The sequence below is a fragment of the Fundulus heteroclitus genome, chromosome 20 (genome assembly GCF_011125445.2).
Source record: "Fundulus heteroclitus isolate FHET01 chromosome 20, MU-UCD_Fhet_4.1, whole genome shotgun sequence".
Classification (NCBI taxonomy): domain Eukaryota; kingdom Metazoa; phylum Chordata; class Actinopteri; order Cyprinodontiformes; family Fundulidae; genus Fundulus; species Fundulus heteroclitus.
Genome location: NC_046380.1, coordinates 28935521 through 28958784, shown reverse-complemented (window position 1 = coordinate 28958784; position 23264 = coordinate 28935521). Strand labels below are relative to the sequence as shown.

Below are 23264 nucleotides of genomic sequence, written 5' to 3'. Positions count from 1 at the left end.
TGTAAGGATTTTCACAGAATCGTTGTTAGACGGCAGCGTCCCCGACGAAGTGATGGAGGTGGAGGAGCGCACAATGTTCAGTGCAGATTGGAGAAAAGCAGAGCAGGAAGACTGGCAATTTTTGAAGCCATCTTTGCTTCCCCGGGTTCGTTAATTCGTGTGCAGGACTTAAATCAAAACCTCAGCCATGGACGCATAATTCAGTTTCACCTTCGCGAAGGGAGAGCAGGTGCGCCCGCCGCATCTGCGGGCCGCAGCTCTGACTCTGACTCTCCCTGCCGTTCCAGCTTGTTTTATTAACTTCAAAAGAGTACTTTCAGAGTCACACGAACATAATGACGTATACAGTTCCTTTATACTCCCTAACATCTGGTATACCATAAATGGAGTTGTTGTTCTTATTTCTTGGTTCGCTGGCGGTGGCCTTGAAAACATTTCCTCTGCTAATTGCTGACCTGGCCTTGGGACTCTCCTCCGGTACCTTGCACGAACAGCACATTTTACCCTAATCTACTCACATTCTACTTTGAAGCATATAAAAGCATATAGAAGCATATAAAAACATGCTAAACCTTCATACAAGCGTATAAAAAGGGATCAACGTTAATACATTTCACACAATCTATATTCACAACACCTGGTGCACAACAACAAAGACCGTCTGAACCTTCTGCTCACCAGACCTTGAATACCTTACAGCAAAATGTTAAATTGCGTTTGTTAGCAGTGACCTGCTGCTTTGTTGCTTTCCAGTAAGGTTTTCGTGCTCACCACAGTACTGAAACAGCCCGGATCAAGGTGTTCAATGACATCCGTATTAAAACAGACTTTGCAGCAACCAATGTGCTGGTATTATTTGACCTCAGTGCAACATTTGATACTGTTGATCACTCAATTTTATTAGAGCGTCTGGAAAACTGGGCTGGTCTTTCTGGTACAGTGTTTGACTGGTTTAAATCCTACTTGAAGAACAGGGACTTTTATGTGTCAGTAGGTAACTTTAAATCAGAGACTACAAAAATTACAAGTGGGGTCCCACAAGGTTCCATCTTGGGGCCCCTCCTATTCAATATCTACATGCTCCAGTTAGCTCAGATCTATGCATAACTATGCAGAAGACACACAGCTATACATTACAATGTCACCGGGTGACCATATCCCTATTAGAGTATTTGCTAGATGCTTTGAACAGATCAATACATGGATGTGCCATAATTTTCTTCAGCTGAATTAAAACAAAACTAAAGCAATATTTTTTGGTCCAGAGGAAGATCGATCAAGAGTTAGCACACAGCTTCATTTGCTACAGCTAGAAACCACAGACCATAGCCGAAATCTTGGTAGCATGATGGATTCAGAACTTAACCTTCAGAGAAACATAAAGAGAGTTACTAAGTCTGCCTTCTATCTCCCGAAAAATTAAAGGGATTAAAGGACTAATGTCTCAGCAGGATCTTGAAAAATTCATCCATACATTTATTTTTATACGTAATGAGGCATCTACGTATATAATGTCTATGCTTGCACCTCTGTGTCATAACTGACACCAAAAATGACAGGGCCATCACTGTTTTTGTAATATTTTCTGCTTAAAACTTATTAAAATTGCCACAAGCAATTGTTTTGAGTGAAATAAATTGCAGGACCCGACATTTGAGAGGACTGGGCAGAGCGGGTATTGACACAAATGTGAAATGAATGGAAAATAATATTCTTATATACCCAAAATAAATATAAAATAACAAAAAAATAGATGCCTGCCTTTCATTAAAGATAGCACCTTGATGTGACATTGTTGTTGTTTTTTTACAGTAAATAAGCAAAAAATAATGATAACAACATTGGACATTTTCATAACTCTTTCTTTATTGTATTTTTTACAACTTCACCAACAGCTGCTGTGAGGTAAAAAAAATAAATAAAAATAACATCAGACACCAAGCATAACTGATTGCTTACTTGTTCAGAAACATACTTTCAGATAAAATGAAGTCATGAAATAGACATTTTAACATTACTTGGTGCTTTTAGACATTTTAGAGTGCAAATATATCAAACAAATTCAACAAAGCAGTTGAATTAAACCAGCTGCTGCTGTTTAAGGACATTTCAGTTTAATAAGTCAAAATGACGCCCTGCTGGCGACCTGTCCTGGGTGTACCCTGCCTCTCGCCCATTGAATGCTGGAAATAGACACCAGCACCCCTTAACAGGGATAAGCATGACGGAAAATGGATAGATGGATGGATGGATGAATGGAAGTCAAAATGACTACCATATTTGTTTTAAGAAACGAAAATTGGTGATTAGTCATTTATTTAAGGTGGTAGTGTGATTTTAGGTCTTTTTAGATCAAATATTTTCACCTTGTGGCTCAAAAATGTCACATGAAACGACTGCATTGTCCTCAAAGAGTCGTCTTCAGACCCAAAATGGTGATTTGCACCACGTGATCTACTTTCGGCATCACCGGTTATTGCAAGTTGCAACCGTAAGCTGCCGAAAACACGAGCAAAGTTGCTTCCTCTGCGTTTTCTCTGGTTGGCTGCTATGCCACCCTAGAGTAGGAGAGACCCATCCAATATGGTGGTTCCGCAGGATGCGCTCCAGCACCACTGAGCAGCTCAGTGTCCAGCACACAGACGCGTCTACGTACATTTTGTTTGACTTCTACTTAGGTCTAGGTAAGGAAGAGGAGGAGTGCCATCTAGTGTTTGTAAAAACAAATTGCAGATTCAGTCAAAAAACGGGAGATCCCGGCTAACAGGGGACATTTGGCAACCCGAGGTTAAACCAACTAATAGATATGCTGTATGGGTAACACATACTGCTGTGCACAGGCCTGAGAACCTCAGCTGCTAATGCTGGCATCTTTTTATCAAGTTGTGACTCTACCGTGTAAAATAGATCTACACGTACTTTTTAATATTTCCTTGTTTCAACTAGTTTGGGTGTAAGTGGGAAGTTTATCTTTCAAAGCTAGAATACTCAAACCTGAAGGTGACTGTAGCCCGTTTCTCTTGGCCCTGAAGATCTGTCCAAGACGAAGCCGTCCAACAATCCCAACAGCCTCTGAGTTTGTGTTATAATGCATCTTTTTTCATACTACATAATAGTTCATAAGACATCATAACCAGCATATATATGTATCCAAAAAAATACATATATAAAAAAACATATCCAAAAAAAGGGAAAAAGAAAAGCCAACTGGACTTCTATTCTAGGAAGCTTTCTCAATTCAAAATGTCTGGAGTAGTGTGGAGTTCCAAACATAAATAAAAAATGCTTCAACAATGTTAATTTCAAAGAAACAAAAACGTTTAGTTGTGGCACTTGTGATTTTGTGGAAATTTTATTTTTTTTATAGTGTGATTTGTTTGCCTATTTATTAAGTTATGTTTATGGTTAATATCTACTTTTGTGCTGTCCGCTCTCTGTAAATGTTATTTAAATTTACACTATCGGCATTGTAAAATTGACAAAGCCTAACAAAAGAGGAGATTTGTTTTCAGGTTCTACACCAAGGATTCAAAAACAATGGACGCAGGGTTAATGTAGGTAAAAATATTTATTAGTTCAAAGAAGCAAAGCAGAAATTGATGCACACATTTAAATAAATAAAACTTTTTTTTTGAAAATGAGTCCATCTTCATTTTGTACAGTTAAGAAAAATCCTTTGTAGTTTCAGTGTACGGAGAATGTATATTAGTTAAGCGGCAAAGTATTATTGATAGTTAAAAAAATCAGACTTCAGGAAGAGTGAAATATTTAAGCAATGAGTGAAGAACATTTAAACGACATTTATCCAGCAGCGTTGTCAAAGTCTATCTACTCCAAGCATACACTCTGAGATTAACAGTAAAGATGCTCGGATTGTTTCTTCCAAACAAAATTTGACAATCAAGATCATCTTCAGTTTTTAAAATGACCATCTCCCATTATGCTTATTTATTGTATAAAACGACTTGTAGCAGTTGCAAACATTAATATTCATCAGGTCAAAAATTGAGGAAAAATTAAAACAGGGGAGATTATTAGTGGATTATTATTTAACTGCAAATCATTCATACCCCTGGCAGATTTGGAGTTAAAGAAACACATAGTTGCAATGGTTCTAACATGAATTTCCTCTGACTGAAAATAATAACTCTTTGGAGCGGCCCAGGTAGCGTCTCGAGGAGAATCTGAAAGATCAGTGCGATGATGGGGAGGCCCTCCAACCTCAAAGACTTGGATCTCATTTCAAAAGATGAATGCTCAAAAAAAAATCACAGTGAAAACATTCAAAATGCTGTTTGGCAACATTAAGGAGTATTTGAAGGGTTTTTTTTCCACTGATTACTAAGAAAGGTATAAATTATTTCTAAATACGGCATTTATTTTGTGAAAATGTTAAAAAAAAGCACAGAAAATAAGTTACATTTGATAGTCTTCTCCTGAAAGGAGATTATAAACAAGCTTGGTTGCTTGAAAATAACTTTAAATCTAAATCTGCCAGAGGTACGAATAATCCTGAGCTTAACTCTATTCCTTCAGACCACATGCTAAAAAAAAAAAAATCTAACTCTACAGAGATGTCAGAGTTGAAAGAGTTTCGAAGCTTGGAGCGCATGTCGGAGGCCGATGAATCTTTAAATAATTTAAGTAGTGCAAAAAAAAAAAAAAAAAAAAAAAAAAGCCCGTTTCCCACACTGCATGACTTCATCTAATAAATAAGAGATGGCGGTTCCGGCAGGGAATCAAACTCCCGGGGTCAGATTAAGAAAGGATGTGTACACACAAAGACAAATTAGTATTTAAGAAGAAAAACAGCATTCTCTTCGCCTCAGACAAATTCTTATAGCTGACATGCCGACGTGAAAAGAGAAGAGACAGGAGGAACAAAGAAAAATCTCTCTTCGCTTCAGGCGTTCTTCTCTCTTATTAGGTTTTTGATATATTCTCTTAGCCATGAGTTCTAGTGGGCGTGTGGATGGCTCGTTAACGCAACTTTAAGACAACTTGATCTCGCTCATACAGCTGTTTAACATTGTATCTGGGGTTTAGCCCAACATGTGCCTGATTTTTTTTTCGGACGTTAATTATCCCACGCTTTATGACCCAATATACAGGCTAAATGTAGATCTCACATATAAAGCATGATGTCTGAAAAGCTTTCATGGCTCTGGAGGGGTTTTCATCATTCTCAGAACTGGTCGCTCTGTTCTCTTCTACTCGTTCTTAGTCATTTAGTGTTTGTTTCTGCTCCTTTTTCAAACGCATTCAGCTGCGACGCAAACAGTGTTCGTGTCTGGGCCCCGACAGAGCAGGGGGGTGTCTGCACCCCGTCTTCCCGATGTAATTATGACGGATTAATAACTAAAAACCAATGGTACTCGATCGCATTGACACAAATACAGACGCTCAACAGCGTTTCTGCTGCTTTAGCAAAAGAGTTTTCCTGGCGTTAACAGACGCGGCGGCAGCATCTTCATACAGACTGTGACTACGATGAAGCGATGTGTACGTTTGCATTTTTAACCCTCACTCTCCTCCTGCAGGGTGTTGCTGCTCACCAACACCGTCGGTGCCAGCAGATCAGTGCCGCGCTACGTTTACCTAACAGAACTTAAACGGTTATTTAAAAAAACAGTTGTGTTTTTTTTTAGCTTTCTTGGTTCAGGAGGCAAACCAGAAGGTGACGCTGTTTTTTTCACTCGGACCTCAGCTCTCCGTCGAGGCGTCGTCCAGCGTAGGCCACGACGAGACGTACAATCTGGGCAGGGTGCCCTCCATCAGCCTCTCCATCCACAACCCCAGCCTGTCCAGCTTGTGGTGGACCTCTATGCTCGTGGCCCGGCTCGAGCCCCTCCTGGGCACGGCGCCGTCTTCCCTGGAATGGGAGCGGGAGCGGGAATGGGAGCTGGACCTGGACCTGGAGCGCGATTTCCTCTTGCAGTCGGAGGTGTCGGACGACGAGTCGTTGGGGTCGTCCCCGGTGAAGACGGGCCTAAAGAGGCAGAAGTATTTCTTGTAGCCGTTGAGGGCCAGGACGTGGCCCGTGTAGTCGGAGGACTCCTCGTCGTCTGAGTGGCTTTCGCTCGGTCCGGCGGGACAGGCCGAGCGGAGGAGCGAAGGCATCCAGTGGCGGTGCTTGTCGGCGTTGAGGAAGGAGAAGTGGAGTGTCTGAGTGCTAAGGTGGGACAGCGATTTGAGGATTAACAACAGGAAGTAAGCAGCAGATAAGTCATGAAGCGCGGATTGGGTCCGGAGACTCACCCAGAGAAAGAGAAAACCTCCTTGGCAAACTTCCGGAGCAAGGCGTTCTTGGAGGCATTGGTGAGCACCAGGACAACGTTGATGTGACCCGGTCTCAGTCTGACCAGGTTGCTGGTGTAGGTGATGTCTGTCAGCTCGGTCACTTCCACAAAGTCCTTCTTGGGAGGACGGCTGCACAAACCGAGGAGAAACAGTAGAGCAGAGCAAAGTTAAAGTGAAACATAAACTATTCATTTCAACACTTTTATTTAGGTGGGAATAATTATTAGGGACGCCATAGCTGTCTTCAAGATAATGATTATGATTCATTTTAAGTTTCCAGATAGACTCCACCAGATTTTTGTTTCAAATCCCCCGGTATTTCACAGATTTCACGACACCATGCACTCTAACAAGGTTCCTAGACGTTTAGGAAGCCCCAAAAAGCCCACAGCCTCACAGATCTTCCACACATCCGTCCTTTGCTTCGTGCCAAACAAACCTATAGTGAGCGTTGCAGAGAAAACGCGATCATAGGCACATGTGACCAAAGCGCATACTTCACATTAAAGTCCCAAAAGAGTTTGGCGAACTCCGTACATTTACGTAATCAAAGGGGCAGGACTAAAAAAAAAAAAAAAAAAAAAAAAAAAAATTGATTCTGGCACGCCTCTTAAAAAAAAAGCTACAGGCTATGTAGAAAGTATGGTGGTCATGGAGACCTTATGCCTCTCTGCTGCAGCTCTAACAAAAGTCCTCATTCAGCCTAGTGGCCGATGGACACCATTATCACTTTATATTGATTCGCCAGGAATACAAAGTCATTGATTACTAGTTAGAAGGTCCGAAAAAGTCAATCAAATATTTAAATCAATAAAAAAATAAACTGATTTCACAAAAATGTTTGATTTTCTTTCTATCAAGGGGAATATTTTGTACATTTGAGTACAAAATAGAATATCCCAATCAATCAGAAATCCTGCTGAGCATGACAGGAGCGCTGTGAAGCTAAAGAAACAGCAAAGTGAAAAAGTAAGCTACCACAAGGTGGTAGTAAATGTCCTCTGTTGTCTTATAACAGGAGGTTTTACATAGTTCTGACCTCATAAGGATTAAAACTGTGGTGCACAGGGGTATCAGATCTAATATATAAGCAGTCTTAGAAATTAAACCAGTAATTGCTGATATAAAACTCACCCGCTGCAGAAAATTGAGCCATTTGTGTTCGGACATGCTCTGTAGCAGCTAGAGTCAGCAAAAATCAAACAAAGCCTGTATAGCTATGTTTCTAAGAGGCTATAATGTTGATGTTTTATTTTCAGGCTAAGAAAATGTAAAATACCAACATATTAGTTAGCTCTAAACTCTAATAAAAAAAACGTCCTACCTGACCGATGTCAACATTTGAGCAAACGGTCACAGAAATACAAATACAACAATTTGGACTTTTTGTTGTGAAAACGATACTAGTAGATCGTCCAGAACATCCGCATAAGCTAGGTGCGACTTGTCCTAATTTCCTTGTTCCTGCATTACCTTGAGGTACTTGCTCTGCTTGACGCGTCATCCTCAGTTTGACTCGTGTTTTGCTCTTTTGGCTTCGGCTTGTGAGGCTTGCTCTCGCTTGGCTCGCTGTGAACAAACGACTATGAACTATGAGGTCACACGAAACAGAAGAAAATATTATTCATTAAAACAGATTGACGTCATTGCATCTCACCTGAAAGCCTGAATGATGACGGTACCAAACAGAATAAAGAGAGCTGAGAAGATCAAGGACAGAATGGGCATCATCTCTCGCCTAGAAAAAAAAAGTATATATTATATATGTATATTTGTGTGTGTGTATATATATATATATATATATATATATATATATATATATATATATATAGACAAATGTTTCAAAGATAGAAGTGTTTATATTGATTTGCCCCATTAGTAACTCCGAACAAAGTCCCTGCAGAGTAATATTAGCCTCTACTTGTGCCGCTTTCAAACAGGAGCATTGCAGCTTTAATGGGACAGACTAAATGAGGACTAAAACAGCCTCAAGATCTTACGGCAGCTTCTCATGTTGTTTCAACCAACAATGTATATCTCTCTCACATTCGGCAGCTTGCTGGGGGAGTACCGTCTCACCAGTTTGAGTAGAGAAGGCCATCATATATTTGAAGGATGTAATCGTAGGCAGCGTTCATCCACTGAACAATGAATATCTGCAGAAAAGATCAAAATCAGAAGGGGAAGAAAACAAAGACTATTAAAAATTAAACATGACCGCAAAGCAAAACCCTGAGCTCAGGTCAGGTCAGGCCGCCTGGGACTTACGGGAGCCATCTCGTTGTTGAGCTCCGGTAAGGTTGCGTCGGAGCTCAGGTAGGTGGGGTCTTTCTGCAGGAGCTCCAGCTGCTCGTGGAGCCGGTACTTGTCCTCCTCGCTCCCGTTCCAGCCGCCGCTCACGGAGCGGTACAGCACCCTGCCTGCCTGACTCCGCCTCTCCAGAATCACCACCTGTCAGGGTTACCGGAGAGCACTTTTACTGTAAACCGAGGCGCAGCGGCACGTTGGTCGGCACGTGTCTGTAATCCGAAACAGCAAATCTGATACGGCTTCTGCGTTCCGTCGATAAGGAAGCGCGGGGGAAGAAAAGGATCGTCTTGTCCTTGGTGCTTACTGGCTTTGTGGCTGGAACTGACCTGAGGAAAGGTGCTGGCCTGGGTTTGTAGAAGTGCCTGACAGAGAGGCTGCTGCTGACGCTGGTAGACGTATGCAAACCGTAGAACGTCTTTTTTGTTAACCGTGGCGAAGTCCACAAAGGCCTTATTGCCCGGGAGGAAGGCTTCATCCTCCCCGGTGATGAGGAGCACACAGTACCTGAAAAAAAAAAAAAATGTAAACACTAAATCCAACTGCTGGACAATTACAGGATACATTGTGCCTCATTACAACCACCAACTTTAGCATATTTAATTGGGATCTTATGTGATGGACACAGAGTAGCAAACAATATTTCAGCAGAAGAAAAAGGATCCACTGGTTTCTTTTCTGACACTCAATAAAATCCAGTGTAACCCAATGCCTTCAGAAGTCATCTAGTTAGTAAGTAAAGTCCTCCTGTGTGTAATTTAATCTCAGTATAAATCCGGCCGGTATCTGAAGGCCTCAGAGGTTTGTTAGAGGACTTTAATAAACAAACAATGTCGTGAAAACCAAGGAACACATGAAGAAGTTTTAACTTGGGTTAGGTTTAGGAGACAATACCCCAGGCTTTGAGCATCTCACAGCATCTCTGTTTAATGCATTATCCAAAAATTGGAGAGAGTACCGTACCGCTGCAACCCTAGCCAAGACTTGGCTGTCCAAATAAAATAACAGCTTGGGCAAAGTTAGCATTACTCAGAGAAGCAGCTAAAAGGCTAATGGTGGCTCTGGACAACATGCAGAGATCCACAGCTCATGTGGGAGAGGCTGGCCACAGTACACTATTAGCGATGCATTCCACGAATCTGGCATTAATAGAAGAATGACGAGAAGAAATCATATCCTTGGGAGTTTTTTTTTTTTTGGGCAATTTTCCACAAGCCATGTAGGAGGCACAGCGAGATGTGCACTAATGTGCTTAGCTCAGAAGAAAAACAAGTGAACTCTGCTTACTTCCTGCGCCGGTGGAACTGTTTAACAGGACACAGCTCATCAAAAAGCTGCTGGTTGACGAGCCGCGGCACCTGCAGGAACTTGTTGTTCGAAACAAACTCGTCCATCAGCTGTTTCTTCATCCCTCTGGCCTGGAAGAGGCAAACGTCAAGACGGGTTTGTGTTATTCTCTACAAAAATGACAAATCTAAATTTGTTTGAATTTAAAGAAATTGGCTTTTGCAAGTTGTACCTGGATGATGTCTACAGGCTTCTCTGTGTCCTCCTTAAACAACAGCATGGTGGGAGCGTAGGTGTTGATGTTAAACTGCCGTAGGAGCTTAGTGTTGTGTGTTTCACCTTGATCCACGTAGCCAAAGTGCACGTAGTCTCTAAAGGCAAATGCTGTCAACTGGAGAATGGTAACAATTTACAATCAGGTTTTAAGAGAAATATAAGAGCAGACAAAATAACAGCAGCCTTAAAGCATTACGTAGACACTTCTAATAGGATCCAACATTTTTGACCTGTCAAATGGTTTGAAATTGACGTGTTGAGCACCAAAACTAAAAATATGCATTTTCAAACTTCTTTAAATATAAACATATCTACACGGCACCTGGACAGGCTACATTTGACTTTTCTGCACCTCTAAAGTACACAACAAAATGTATTTAAAAGACTAATAATGTGGATTTTGCATGACATGCCCCCCCCTTTTTTTTTACAGCTTTTTAAGGGCTTAAATCTAATTCTGTAAAATGTCATAGTTTTTATGACCACAAAGAATCTGAACCATCTAGCAGATCAAACATAGTCAAAATCAAGCAGTTTTGTTTTTTGATTCACGCAAGTCAGTTAGTGATGGGGATTGAAAGGGTGACGTAACAACCACACTGCATTGTGGGATACCTGGGCGTCAGTAAACAGGCTTTTGTTTGTTTACACCGCCTTCAACTTAAAAGTTAAAAACATGGTACAGATGTGCCGTATTATTAACCGTTACACTTGTTCACACGATCACTTCGGGGAAAAGAACGATGGGTTGAGAATTTTCAGTTTTCCAAAGTGGAATCAATGTCAGAGCTCAGATCTCTGAACTAACAGAGAGATGCTAAAATGTACTCTGGATAGCATCCGTGAGACCATCCCTCAGTTTCAACACCATATCCCGTGTGTGTGTGTATGTGTGTGTTCACGGCATTTTTGATAAGTTTAATTTAAGGCTTGTTGTGCTGTTTTACACAGAGCTTTTAGCAGACTACTAGCGCTAGCCTAACCACCTGAGGGTGGCAATCAAAGACATCCTCCATTTCCTCCAGATTAATTTAGACTTTACATCATAAATTGTCCTCACTCCCTGGAGGTTATCTGTGATATTTCATTATAACTGCAGTAATTTTAAAAGTAACAATGGGCATGTGTGTTTCTCAAAGCTTCTTATGCTGTTTTACACTGAGCTTTAAGCAGACTGCTAGCACTAGCCTAGTGAGCTAAGGCTAGCAAACAATGTGAAAGTAAGAGACCCGTTGTGAAATTTCCCTGCTTCATGAATTACCTAATTAGCCCCTAAATGCTTCCAACATAAATGCAGAGTGGGTTTAGGTTTAAAATCATTTTAAACAAATGTGTTTAGTAGACACCAGAGCAGAGGAGGAGCACTGTGAGGTGAAGGTGTGTTGTTCACGGATCTCTGAAATTATGAGTCTTCTGTTTAAAGGAAATATTTGGAGATCCTGGACGCACCCAAAGTTGCTTTGTCCATGAGCCCTTAAAGATGGAAAGTTTTTTTTAATTACTCGTCAGAATCAAAACTAGCTAAATTGACAAGATGGATAGCAGGCTCAGCTTGTCAGAACGTCGGTGGGCGGCATGTCATGTAAATCCTTTGTCCAGTTATCATGCTCCCATGGTTCAATCGCATTTGTAAACAAAATCTGTTGCTCCGAAAAATGGCGTATGCATCCCACAATGCATTGCAAAATCACGTGCCTTTTCGAGCCCCATTAGAATAAATTTGGCAGACCATGACTATCCCATACAGATGAAAGCTTGGACTAAATCTTCCCTACGTGATGAACAAAAAACAGTGTGTGAAGGTTAATAATACATAAAATCCAGTTAAAAGATTCACAGTAAACACTCCTTGAGACTGCTGAAGTCCAGCGGCCAGCAGATGCCTTTACCTTAAACAGAAAAGGCACAGCAGGAATCTGGTCAAACAGCAGCAGACTGGGCTTATTTCCTACATGCCAACCGTCAAGAAAAGCCTGATAGTTGTCGTCGTTGACCTGCAAAAGAACATCATAGAAGTTAGATACATTAACACAGTGTACGCTTCACAAAAAGGTATTACACCTGCTTTGTATTTAGACTTCAGATTGCCTAAAAAACAAAAGGAAAAACTTTTGTCTCTCTTGTCTGAAATGAAGGTGCAGTTACCCTCTCCACCAGGTTGTGAGGCAGCAGGTCCTCCACAAACTGGCGCAGGTGCTCCCGTACCACCGCCTGGTGGAAGAAGGTCACCCTCCCGTTCACCAGCCCGATGATGGAGGGAGCCCGATAAGCTCCCAGCTGGTTGGCCAAGCGGCGCTCATAGCCCAGGTCCACAATGCCGATGCCCACACCTGAGTTAATATTAACATAAATAAAGATACAATGAGGGGGGGAGGGAGGGGACCAACATGCTGAGGTGATAAAAGTTTACCATTTCTCCCTTTCATTTTCTTTTGTCATATCTGAAAGTGAACTGGCTTGAATTGAATTTTAAACAGGACAACTTCACAGGCTACGGTACAGTATCGGTTTCATCATTAAGCGTAGAATATTATGCTATGTTTAAACAGAAAATCCAAGTTGTACCCAAAGGTTCCAGCTCCTGCACCGTCTCCTTCCACACAGGCTCAATGTGGATGCAGGCAAGGCACCACTCAGATGTCACTTTGATAAGGTATGGCCTCTTGTGGCTGTCTGGGAGAACATCGCTGTTAAACTGGGCATGGTGCAGCATGTACTTGCTGTCTGCAAAGTCCCTGGACCTGAAACAGAATCAGATAATAAAAAAAGAAGTTGTTTTTTTTCTCTGGGTTGGCCAGAAAGAAGCTCTGCAGCTAAAAAAAAAAAAAAGCAGGAATTTCTTCCGCAATTCTACTTCATTCCCTTCGACAACAAAGCAAGCAAGAATGCTTGTCAAATATGTCTCAAATTAGACAGACAAAAATGCACTTCCCGCATCTTTAATGGTTCTGCCGGAGGTTTTCCTTACTGTTAACGGGGAGTTTTCCTCTCCACTGTCGCTTCATGCATGCTCAGTATGAGGGATTGCTGCAAAGCCATGGCCAATGCAGACAACTGTCCCTGTGGCTCTATGCTTCTTCCAGGAGTGAATGCTGCTTGTCAAAACTTCGAGATGCTTCGAGATGACATGTGTTGTGAATTGTCCCTATATAAATAAAACTGAATTGAATTTGAATTGGTGTTTTTCCCATAGGCCTTTTTATTTCTTAATGACACTTTTCAGCAGAATAACTTCGCCTGCCAATCACCGTCCGTGGTTTGAACCTGTGCTCCCTTTGGCAGATTCTTAAAAAGCGTTTTTCCTGGCGCCTCCATAAACAGCTTACTATAGAGTGTTTCCTGGGCTGAATCCTTCAAAGGCTGTATTTGTAGACAGATGATGTCACAGCGGGTAACGAAGGCTGGAAATGCAGCCGACAAATCTGTCACTGCGGGTCGAGGAGAATTTTTCAACCGAAAACAGCAATGGTGGAGAAGAGCGAAAAGCTGTTATCAAAGTTGGATACTTCTTTGACTTTAACTTTATTAAAGGTTTTAAGCAAGAAGTTAGCAACGGTAACCCAACATGTTAACCCGAAATATCTGCTCAGTGTGTTGACATATCGCTTGATTTAAAAAAATGCTCGGATGTGCTGGGGCCGCAGCCCCCGGCTCGCCTCGTTGCCGTCCAGCTGACCTGGCGGCACAGGCTCTCCATGCCGAGAGAGAACGCCTTTCTCCTGACACACTCCTGCTGGCTTTCCACAATTAGGAAATAATTCAGATCTCAAACTGTTCAGGTAGTTCATTATTATTATTCTCTACAAATAAATTGATTTAAACTTTGCTCAGAAAGGTAGTGTTTAGGTTGGAAAAGGTTTTACTAATAAACTGCACAAATTTGTTGTCAATGAATCTGTAGTGGTATATTTCTATACCAACACAAAAATAAACATTTGGTTAATTAATGAATGAGAACAAAATGAAAGATGATAAAATATAAAAAAATAAAAAAACACGATTATGAGCCATAATGAATATGTAAAGGTCCACCGATTTATTCATTTTCAGTAAAGCAACTTCTTGTCTTTTTTGTCCTTATTCTGTGCGTGAACGCAGTTCTCCGGTTACTTGAGGGAGCCGTGATTCATTTTCCACTTCCGCAGTCTCACAGACAGCTGCTGTGGCTCGTTGTGACTGCAAACCGCGCAATGAAGCTTCATACACGCCTGCAGTTGGAGAATTTGAATAGTTGGAAAATGATGTGGGTTTGAATAATTTTTTTTACAAGAAAGCGCTGTAAATTCAGTGAGCTGCAGTAATGCTGCAAAACCGGGTCCTTCAAAGGATGCAGCTCTGAATTAGAAGCTTCAGGTCTGACTTTAAACTCTGTGTTGGATTACTCTGGTCTGGGTAAAGAAGGAGCCAGTCATACTGCTCATCCCTGTTTCTCTTGATTGGCAGGTGAAGTGATCCAGCTGAAACGTGTCATTAGCAAATAAAAAGGCCATTGGGAAAAAACACCATCATGAAAATAAAAGAGGGCTTTTTCTTTTCTTTTTTTTTTAAATGGATGGAATTGAATAAAAATAGCTATACATAATAATTTGATTTTATTGTGAAAAATATTAATGTGAAATATTTTTTTATTTCACATTAATTTTAAAAGAATGAAAAATATTTTATTATGAGCTGATAATTTTATAAGCATCGATTTATTTCACAATTTAATTGTCACTTTAAATATTTATATCTGATTTATTCAAGTAGATTATTATTTCATGATGTCCTTTTTATTTAATTTTGAACACTTTGGTGTTCGATAGCTAGACACTGTGGATCATGAAATACGCCAAAGGCTTTCAGATACAGGCCTTTCACACTGAGCCACAGGCCGGTTTTCATACCAGCTCTCAAGTCGTAAGCACTGCGTGCAAGTTCTCCCTGTTTTCTGAAAAATCACAAAAGGTGGGCTTCAAGGCTCAATACTGAGACACACTGATTTTCCACTTCACACAAACAATTTGGATCCGAGTGATAATGATGCTCGATATTTTGGTGTAAAGTCCACTCTGAAGCTGTGGCCATCACCTGTGCAGCGTTGACAACCGGCAAGAAAAAGCACAGAATACCTGGGGAAATGGAAAAAAGCCTCATCGAAGTAGAAGCTGTTGTCAAAGTGGCGGAAGCCGTGATGCCGGGACTGTCCGAAAGGCTGGTTTTCATCCGTCTGCCCATAGCGGTCAAAGTTGGCCCTCCGCTCCTCATTAGACAGGATCTGTGAGTAAAAGCAGAAGTGAGGAAGACTTCAGATTTCATTTTGGATAATAATGAAACCGAGCAGGGAGTGAGAAAACAAACAGGTGTAGCCTGTGAGATTCATTTAGACAGTTTTTTATTTCCCCACGTACCTCGTATGATTTAGAAATCTTTATAAACATGTCTTCAGCACCGGGGTCCTTGTTCTTGTCTGGGTGCCTAAAGAAGAAAAATCGTAGGAATTGATAAATAACGCGTTCCGCATAGATTTAGCCAAATGCAACAATCACATAGGGCATTAAATTATTTTTATTTATTTGTTTATTTTTTGCTGAATAAGACAGCAGTGTATAATGGCCTCTCACACACTTGTGTTCCTCACCATTCTCTGGCCAGGTTCTTGTACGCCCGCTTGATTTCTGCCTGGCTGGCGCTCCTGGTGACACCCAGAGCTTTATACGGGTCAAACTCATGAGTCGATTGCCCCACATGGAGACTACTAAGCAGCAGAAAAATGGCGAGAGACAGTGGACATGCCCGAGCAGTCCAACCGGTGCGCCGCGCCGTCATCGTGCCAGTGCCGCGGTTACCGCCTGACGTTACGGCAGTGAGCTCCCACACAGCGGAGGAAAGCCCTCACATGGTCGGCTCAGGGAAGACTCCCAGCGTCGAGCTAAAGTCCAGCCAACACAAAGCTGCTCTACCACGACGAGGCCATCGTTTCCTTAACAGATGATGGACATTTGCAAGCCGACAATGTCATGACAGCCGAAGAGGGCTACGGAAAGCAACACTTCCGGTTTGGCTGTTCAAAATAAAATCTTCATCTTCTTCTCGCGCTTATTTTGTGCCTCCCTAAACTGTGATTTAAGAATGATGGTCAATGCAGGTGGAGACTTTTTTTTTAGTTTTAATTTAGGTGAAATTATTTCCGACAGTTAAGATCTGACATTGGAAAATGTAGATAAAACATTTAAAAAAATCTTAATCCTAGCTGTTCTTCGCAAAAAGAATTAATTTTGGTAAGTCCTACTTATCAAAACTAGGAAATATTTTGTCTGATTTAATGTCAAACACAGAGAGAAAAAAAGTTATTTTCACTTCAGTGCTTTAAATTTGAAACCCCTGTGGTAGCCTCTACCCCACATCCGGTGTGGCTCTGACAGTAGTGCGCATGCTCGCGTCTGTTTTCAACACTAGATGGTTATTTTAATATCAAACATTGATTCCTCTGCCGGTGTTTTTTACGTTTATTTTTATTTTTTTATTTTTTTGTGTTCATATACATTTACGTTTAGATTTCTATAAATGACATAAAAACACAGTTAAATGTTTTCTTTGCGTTTTTAATTTACCTCAAGCACGGGGGGGTCGCTTCACTTCCGTTTCCCCTTCTGACGTCGGTCTCTTCCACAGACACAGAGCCAGCCAGCGCTGATTGGGTTCCCCGCTACGACACTGAAGATGAATTGATCAGATCACAAAATGAAGCTTGCAGCTTTTTCACTGTGACCCCTGTGATCGAGCCCGACGCGTTTCCCGACCAGCCCAACATGAACAGGCGCTGTGCGTCTGCGCTCCGCTCCCAAAGTGCGCAGGTGGTTTTGTCTGGGTAGCTAACGCTAGCCGTGCGCGGCTGTTTTCCTTCCCGTGGCCCGACCTGCCTGCATCATCCAAGGGACGGGCTGCCTTTACCCAGCAAAGGTAAGACATTAAACATCTTCTCATGACATGCGGTGACAGCGTCGGCGCGCCATCTGCTGCTCAGCCGGTGTGTAGGTTGTCTTAGCAGCATCATGCCACCCCGGACTGTTATTAAAGAGAGAGAACAGCCTTAGTTTTAATTACATCTATTATTATGATAGGGTAGGTTATAGTGCAGGCTTCACACACAGTCTGGAAAACTGACAAGTTTATCCGCCCGATCACTGGTCCATCAATCTATTTCTCCATCAGTTCATTCATTTGCCCATGTATTTATTCATCCATCCTTCCATTAGTCTTTCTGTTCATCCATTCATCGGTACATCCATTTGTCTGGCATCCACTGATCCATCCTCTCTTGATCCATATGTCCATCCATCCGTTTTACCATCCATCAATCTGTTTATCCATCCATTCGTCCATCTATCAATCTTTGCATCCAAACATTTATTTTCCATCCGTCTATGTATATATCCATCCATCCATCCATCCATTGATCTGTCCACCGCTCTGTCAATCCATTCCTCGGTTTGTTTATTCATCTGTGTGGCCAAACAGTTATGTCCATGTCTCCATCCATCTGTCTAAAAATCTCCTAGCAGTCTGCTGTTTTTGACGATTCCTTAATGAAACCCCGACCTCTGTAGAGAAGTCTTCAGTGGTAACTTTTGTACTTTAGCTTTACAAATGAGCAAAGAACAGACCAAGAGCTCTGGAAGATCCAGTCTCTATGGAAAGTTCAGCAGAGGTGCAAAGTATGGGACTTTGACATGAAAAAAAATAGGAATGCTGACATTAACCCTTGAGTATTAGTCTATCAGATGTATAAACCAATAAATATTTTACTAATTTAAATATGCATTGACCAGCTGCAGCTCTTTGCCAGCAGTTTTTCTTTAAAAAAAAAAAGAATATGAGCTTTCTTCCTATCAGTCATATCAGAAGAAATCTGTTTGCAAAATGTCTTTTGGAATATTAAATTGTCAATACTAAGAAACCTTTGTGTTCTTCTCCCCACGTCCAGCACCATGAATCTCTTCCGTCTGGTATGTCGCCACAAGACGGCTCTGGTCATCGGCACGGTGTGCAGTTTTGCCGTCGTCCTTGTCTTCTTGGCCAAGTGCACGTCAGAGACGCTGAAGCAGGGTCACCTGGACCCTCCAGGCTTGGCTCCCCACACCAAGTCTTTGCATTTCCATCCAGACCGCCAGAGTCCTGCCTCCGCTTCCAAAGACCTGTCGGCGTTTCTCGTGGTCCTCGTCACGACTGGGCCCAAGTACACAGAACGCAGGAGCATCATCCGCAGCACCTGGCTCGCCAAGCGGGACTCTGATGTGCTGGCCATGTTCGTGGTCGGGACTCAGGGCCTTTCCAGCGAAGACCTTCAGAACCTGAACACGGAGCAGGGACGCCACAAGGACTTGCTCTTACTGCCCGACCTCCGGGATTCTTATGAGAACTTGACACTCAAGCTGCTGCATATGTACTCCTGGCTAGACCAGAACGTGGACTTCAAGTTTGTCTTCAAAGCGGACGACGACACGTTTGCTCGCTTGGACCTCCTCAAAGAGGAGCTGAAGGGGAAGGAGCCGAGCAGGTTGTACTGGGGCTTCTTTTCGGGCAGAGGCCGAGTGAAGTCCGCCGGGAAGTGGCGCGAAAGCTCGTGGGACCTCTGCGACTACTACCTGCCCTATGCCCTGGGCGGGGGCTACATCCTCTCGGCAGACCTGGTCCGCTACGTGCATCTCAACGCGGGCTACCTCAAGACGTGGCAAAGCGAGGACGTGTCGCTGGGCGCCTGGCTGGCGCCGGTGGACGTGCGGCGGACGCACGACCCGCGCTTCGACACGGAGTACAAGTCCCGCGGCTGCAGCAACAAGTACCTGGTGACGCACAAGCAGAGCCTGGAGGACATGCTGGAGAAGCACCAGACCCTGCAGCGGGACGGGAGGCTCTGCAAGGAGGAGGTCAAGCTGCGGCTGTCCTACGTTTACGACTGGAGCGTGCCGCCCTCGCAGTGCTGCCAAAGAAAAGATGGGATTCCATAGTCGCTGTCCTTTTCACTGGGCAGATATTTGATTTCCTATAAGATATATTTTAATACAAAGTGAGGAAAGCTAATCCCCCCACCCCTCGTCGTATCTCTATCTGTGTGGATGATTGTGGATAAAATTGTGCAACTGGTACTAGATGTCAGAACATAAATAATACTCTAATTGGACATTTCATGCAAAACTTTCGAAAAAGCATCGTCCACCCCACCCCCCTCCCCCCACCACCACCACCCCCCACCAACGACAAACCGGATTCAGTGTTAAACTGAGGACCCTCACTTGGCACCTGTTCTTTGGGTTCCCTCGTTCACTAGCACCGGCACCGGTGAGGTGGTGCTGTCCCACCAGCTCTTAGCTGAGCCAGAGGAAAGAAGTTCTTCGATCAGGAGGCGGCGGTAGCTGTTGGGAGACTGAGAAACCGTCAAAATGTCTTGAGCTTCGCTTATAAAAAAAAAAAAGCTGAGTTAGTTTTGTGTTTTTATTTTCAGCTGCATAATTGAGGACAAAAAAAAACCTTTTTAAAACGCTGAGCTTCAGCATTAAAGGAGCAATAAGTAACACTGACACCTAGTGGCTCAAATCGGCACAACGGCCTGCCATTCACAACGATCTAGTGTACTGTCTAAACGGCGTGTGGCTGTTGTGAATTTTTACTTACGCATTATAGATAGATTCTGTTGTGTTTTGTTCTACTTCTGGTCTGCGTCTCTGTGTTAGCAGGCTGCTGCTCTTTTGCCAAGATAAAACGTCAAATGGTGCGCACTTTTTTTTTTCTGGGAACCCTGGTGTGATTGGCTCAGGAACCAGGAAGGAAACACGGGCTGAACCCTGCACCGAAGTAGTGTTGGACGGTACCTCTAGGTTGGGACAGGAGAAAATCGTGACTAAGACATGGTTGAGGGAGAGGACTGAATGTTTATGGGGAACGTTACTTCCATCCTAGGTGACAAATGAGAATTTTTTTTTGGTTGATTTTGCAGTAAATTTCTTGCTTATTGCTCCTTTAATTAAGTCAGCAAAGCAGTGGAATAACGCAGGCTCCTTGTCTCGTTGGCTTTTTCCTCTTGATATTGTGAAAAAGCCATAATGGACATTATTTAGCATAACTACACACTTATGACTTATAAATGACAAGAGTCAATTAATAGGAACCAGCAGGCATTCAAAAAGTAAGCCTTGGTTAAACACCTGCCAAACATCTAGTGGTGCATAATTAATAACTCCTCTCTCTTTAAACTATTGCAATGAAACCTGGCTCATTTGGCTGGACTTCTTGAACACTAGGTGCTGCCTATTACGTTTAGTGGGTGGTGTCGCCAAATAATTACCAGGTGGCGCTTGTAACACTGTTTGATGAGCGTGTGATAAATGCCAAAGAGGGCTTTCCATATTCACCCTTTGTGTAGTTTATGCAGGTCATCTGGGCACGTAGAGCTGTGCTTACAGACGGTATTTGTATAGGTTCTGCCTGTAAGATGGCATCTCTGAGATATTTCTCAAACCCAGCTGGTCTTGTAATAATATTAGACAGTGATAATAAATCCCGCCCCCGTCAATCCATTTAAAACAACAGTTAAAAACAGTGAAAGAAGCAAATAAACAAAAAAAGAGTTAATAGATGAACTTGGTACTTTGTAGTAGAGTTGCGCAACATACTAAATTGTAATAGCACCGTTTCAGTGTGTGTCCAATATAGCAAGGCTGTAATAGGCTGTAATATTTTCATTGCCATGTATTAAAACTCTTGGGAACGACGATCCTAAGTGATGAGGTCATCATTAGGACGGAAAGGATCAGAGTTGTAGGGAAAATCTTTTAATTAATTTCACTCGATGTCTTCAGTGTTCAATAATAATAATGTAATTTTATGTTATTTTTTTTTTATTTATTTAATCTTTTTTACAAAGCACATCACTTTCCGGGCCTCTTTTGTAGGGACACCCAGAGAAATAATGGGATCCACAAATAAAACGGATGTAGGTTTGAACACCGGATGAGCGGCATAATGATCTGGCACAGAACTCAATATTGGGCTGTGGGAAAACCGACCGGGTTCCTTTTTTAGAAGCAAGCACCGCAACCACTTTGGTGCAAATATTTGTCTCCCGTTCAAACCGGGTGACCTCAAAAACCGATCCCCCACATAGTTTGGGGGGCATTTAAACATCTTCCGATCTCGTTAGTCAAGAGATTGGAAAGATAGCGTTATGTGTCGTTTTTCTGTCCGTGTGATTTAGAAAAAAAACGTTCAACAAAGCTGAATGTCGGTTTGAAATGCTCGTCGTAATTTAGCCTCAAGTCCAGGTCTGTCTGTTTAGTCTTTGCAGATTTCAATGTGACACCAATGCACAAACACAAACTTATCGGTTTTCATAAATAGATGTTTGTTTTTTTTTATAAACTAGCTGTACATTTTTTTACGTGTGGGTGTAGTCACTCAAGTTTTACTACCTACGGTTTTTACGTTAGACTTGGCTCAATTGTTTTCACCTCACCTCCTGAATCAAAAGCCAATGTCGGTCCTGTTTGCTTTTTGAGTCGTTTACTGCTTGAACCTCGCCGTGATCCCCAGTTTACAACCTCGGTGACTTAAATCTGTACGTGCTTCACCTGCTGAACCCTCATCGGCAGAAATATTTAAAGGTCCTGTTAGTGTTGTTGTGAGATTACCGCGCCATATTGGCTTTTTTTCCCTCTTTTTATTTTGTGCAAAGTATTTTTTTTGTGTGTGTGATTTATTTATTATTATTAACTTATTCTGCAGCAAACACGGCAGCACAGTACAGACTCAAGTGCAGTGGACGTTGCCTCGGAACACGTCGGACTGAGTGAACAGAAATGATGGACGGGAAAACGTTCTTTTGTGTTAAGAAATTGTTTACGAACAGCGGTGCACAAGTTTATGTTGTGAAGGTTGTGCAAAAGAGAACGATTGATTATGCTTTGTTGAAATAAGGCCTTCCTGTTCCTTAAACTCAAACCAATGTGAGAACGTTCGGATGAACACTAGCAGTACAAGAGTTTTTTTTTGTTTGTTTGTTTATTTATTGTGCTGCTCATGAACGTTTGTAAACCGCACACACAGCACTTTTTCCCTTTGTTTGAATTGCTTTCAAATTCCAGCGTTGTCTCTTTCTTTATAGTTGTTTTCCCACGATGTGTTTCTCCCTATTTTTAATTATTATTTTTTTATGTCTGTAACGTGTCAAAGCTTCGTGAAGTTTTACGAAAACGCCTCGATCCGCGCGACGCAACCTCCTCTGGTTGAGCAGATGCGTCGGGTTTCAGCTCGGTGTGTTTCATCCTCAGATAATTCGAGAAAAGTCCAAGTTTAGTTTTCACAGCTCAAGTTACGTTTCTTTTTGAATGATGTAACGCTGTCACTTTAAGGTACATGCAAGGAGATTATTGTGCGGTTCTAATGAGGGTTCTGTGGTTGTTTCACATGTGATCATTCATTCACCCTACATGTTTTATTAAAAAAAAAAAAAAAAACCTGACATGTGTTTTAATGCGTGTAATCTTTTTAAGCGTTGCCCTGGTCAAATACAATCCTGTGGACGAAAAGAATTTGCCCTCTTAAAGATTTCTTTTTGTAGCACGTTTCTCGATTATTAACATTGGACCAAAAACCCAGAGTAAATATCAAATTAATCTTCAAATGGTGTCATTTAAGGAAAAATGAACCACCATGAGCTTTGTGGGATAGCTGTCAACGAGCCTTTTGCAGAATTGTTATAGTTCAACAATATTTTAGGCTTTTTTGGGCCTGAACCCTACATATGAGGTCATACCACACTCAATCAGATTTTGTTGTGTGTGTTTTTTTTGCTCAACTGTGGTTTGCCCATTGAACTCTCCCCCGGATGCCATTTTAGCCTCCTCTTATTGAGTCATGAACACTAGCTGGGGCAGACGAGGCCTCCAGTGCCTCGGATTCTTTGTGATTTCTTGGAACTGTCGGCTGTGAGTTAGTTTCGGTACTCAAGACGCTCCTGGGAAGGTTCAACCCTGTCATGTGTTTTCTGCATTTGTTGCTTTTAGAGACCTTTCGGCAAAAGGCTGAATTGCTCCTCTGATTACTTAATGACACAACCA

At 42.1% G+C, this 23264-nt stretch overlaps 2 protein-coding genes across 3 annotated transcripts; one reads left to right on the top strand and one right to left on the bottom strand.

Moving 5' to 3' along the window:
• Positions 1-4659: 4659 nt before the first annotated feature.
• Positions 4660-16210, bottom strand: dnajc16l (DnaJ (Hsp40) homolog, subfamily C, member 16 like). Its single transcript, XM_012870536.3, has 15 exons — positions 15791-16210; positions 15561-15627; positions 15282-15427; positions 12736-12911; positions 12316-12500; positions 12060-12164; positions 10127-10285; positions 9895-10025; positions 8937-9114; positions 8569-8751; positions 8380-8456; positions 7958-8038; positions 7774-7869; positions 6259-6429; positions 4660-6172 (listed from the first exon to the last, which is right to left on the bottom strand). Exons 1-15 carry the CDS (start codon positions 15976-15978, stop codon positions 5704-5706), a joined length of 2412 nt encoding a protein of 803 aa, XP_012725990.2. The 5' UTR covers positions 15979-16210; the 3' UTR covers positions 4660-5703.
• b3galt6 (UDP-Gal:betaGal beta 1,3-galactosyltransferase polypeptide 6) lies at positions 16191-22666 on the top strand. Of its 2 annotated transcripts, XM_012870538.3 has the most exons (3): positions 16191-16207; positions 16825-17112; positions 18137-22666. In XM_012870538.3, the coding sequence occupies exon 3, from the start codon at positions 18141-18143 to the stop codon at positions 19158-19160; it is 1020 nt and encodes a 339-aa protein (XP_012725992.2). In that variant the 5' UTR covers positions 16191-16207; positions 16825-17112; positions 18137-18140; the 3' UTR covers positions 19161-22666. The 2 variants fall into 2 exon arrangements, with proteins under 2 accessions (XP_012725992.2, XP_036007296.1); XM_036151403.1 differs by lacking the exon at positions 16191-16207 and having other exon boundaries at positions 16761-17112.
• Positions 22667-23264: the final 598 nt, after the last annotated feature.

Excerpts from the sequence above, each read along its gene's own strand:
- dnajc16l (XM_012870536.3), bottom strand. The coding sequence starts at position 15,978 with ATGACGGCGCGGCGCACCGGTTGGACTGCTCGGGCATGTCCACTGTCT. Across the intron at positions 9,115-9,894 it reads CAGTTCCACCGGCGCAGGAA|GTACTGTGTGCTCCTCATCA; the intron begins GTAAGCAGAGTT and ends TTTTTTTTTCAG. Across the intron at positions 8,039-8,379 it reads GGCCTTCTCTACTCAAACTG|GCGAGAGATGATGCCCATTC; the intron begins GTGAGACGGTAC and ends TTTTTTTTCTAG.
- b3galt6 (XM_012870538.3), top strand. The coding sequence starts at position 18,141 with ATGAATCTCTTCCGTCTGGTATGTCGCCACAAGACGGCTCTGGTCATC.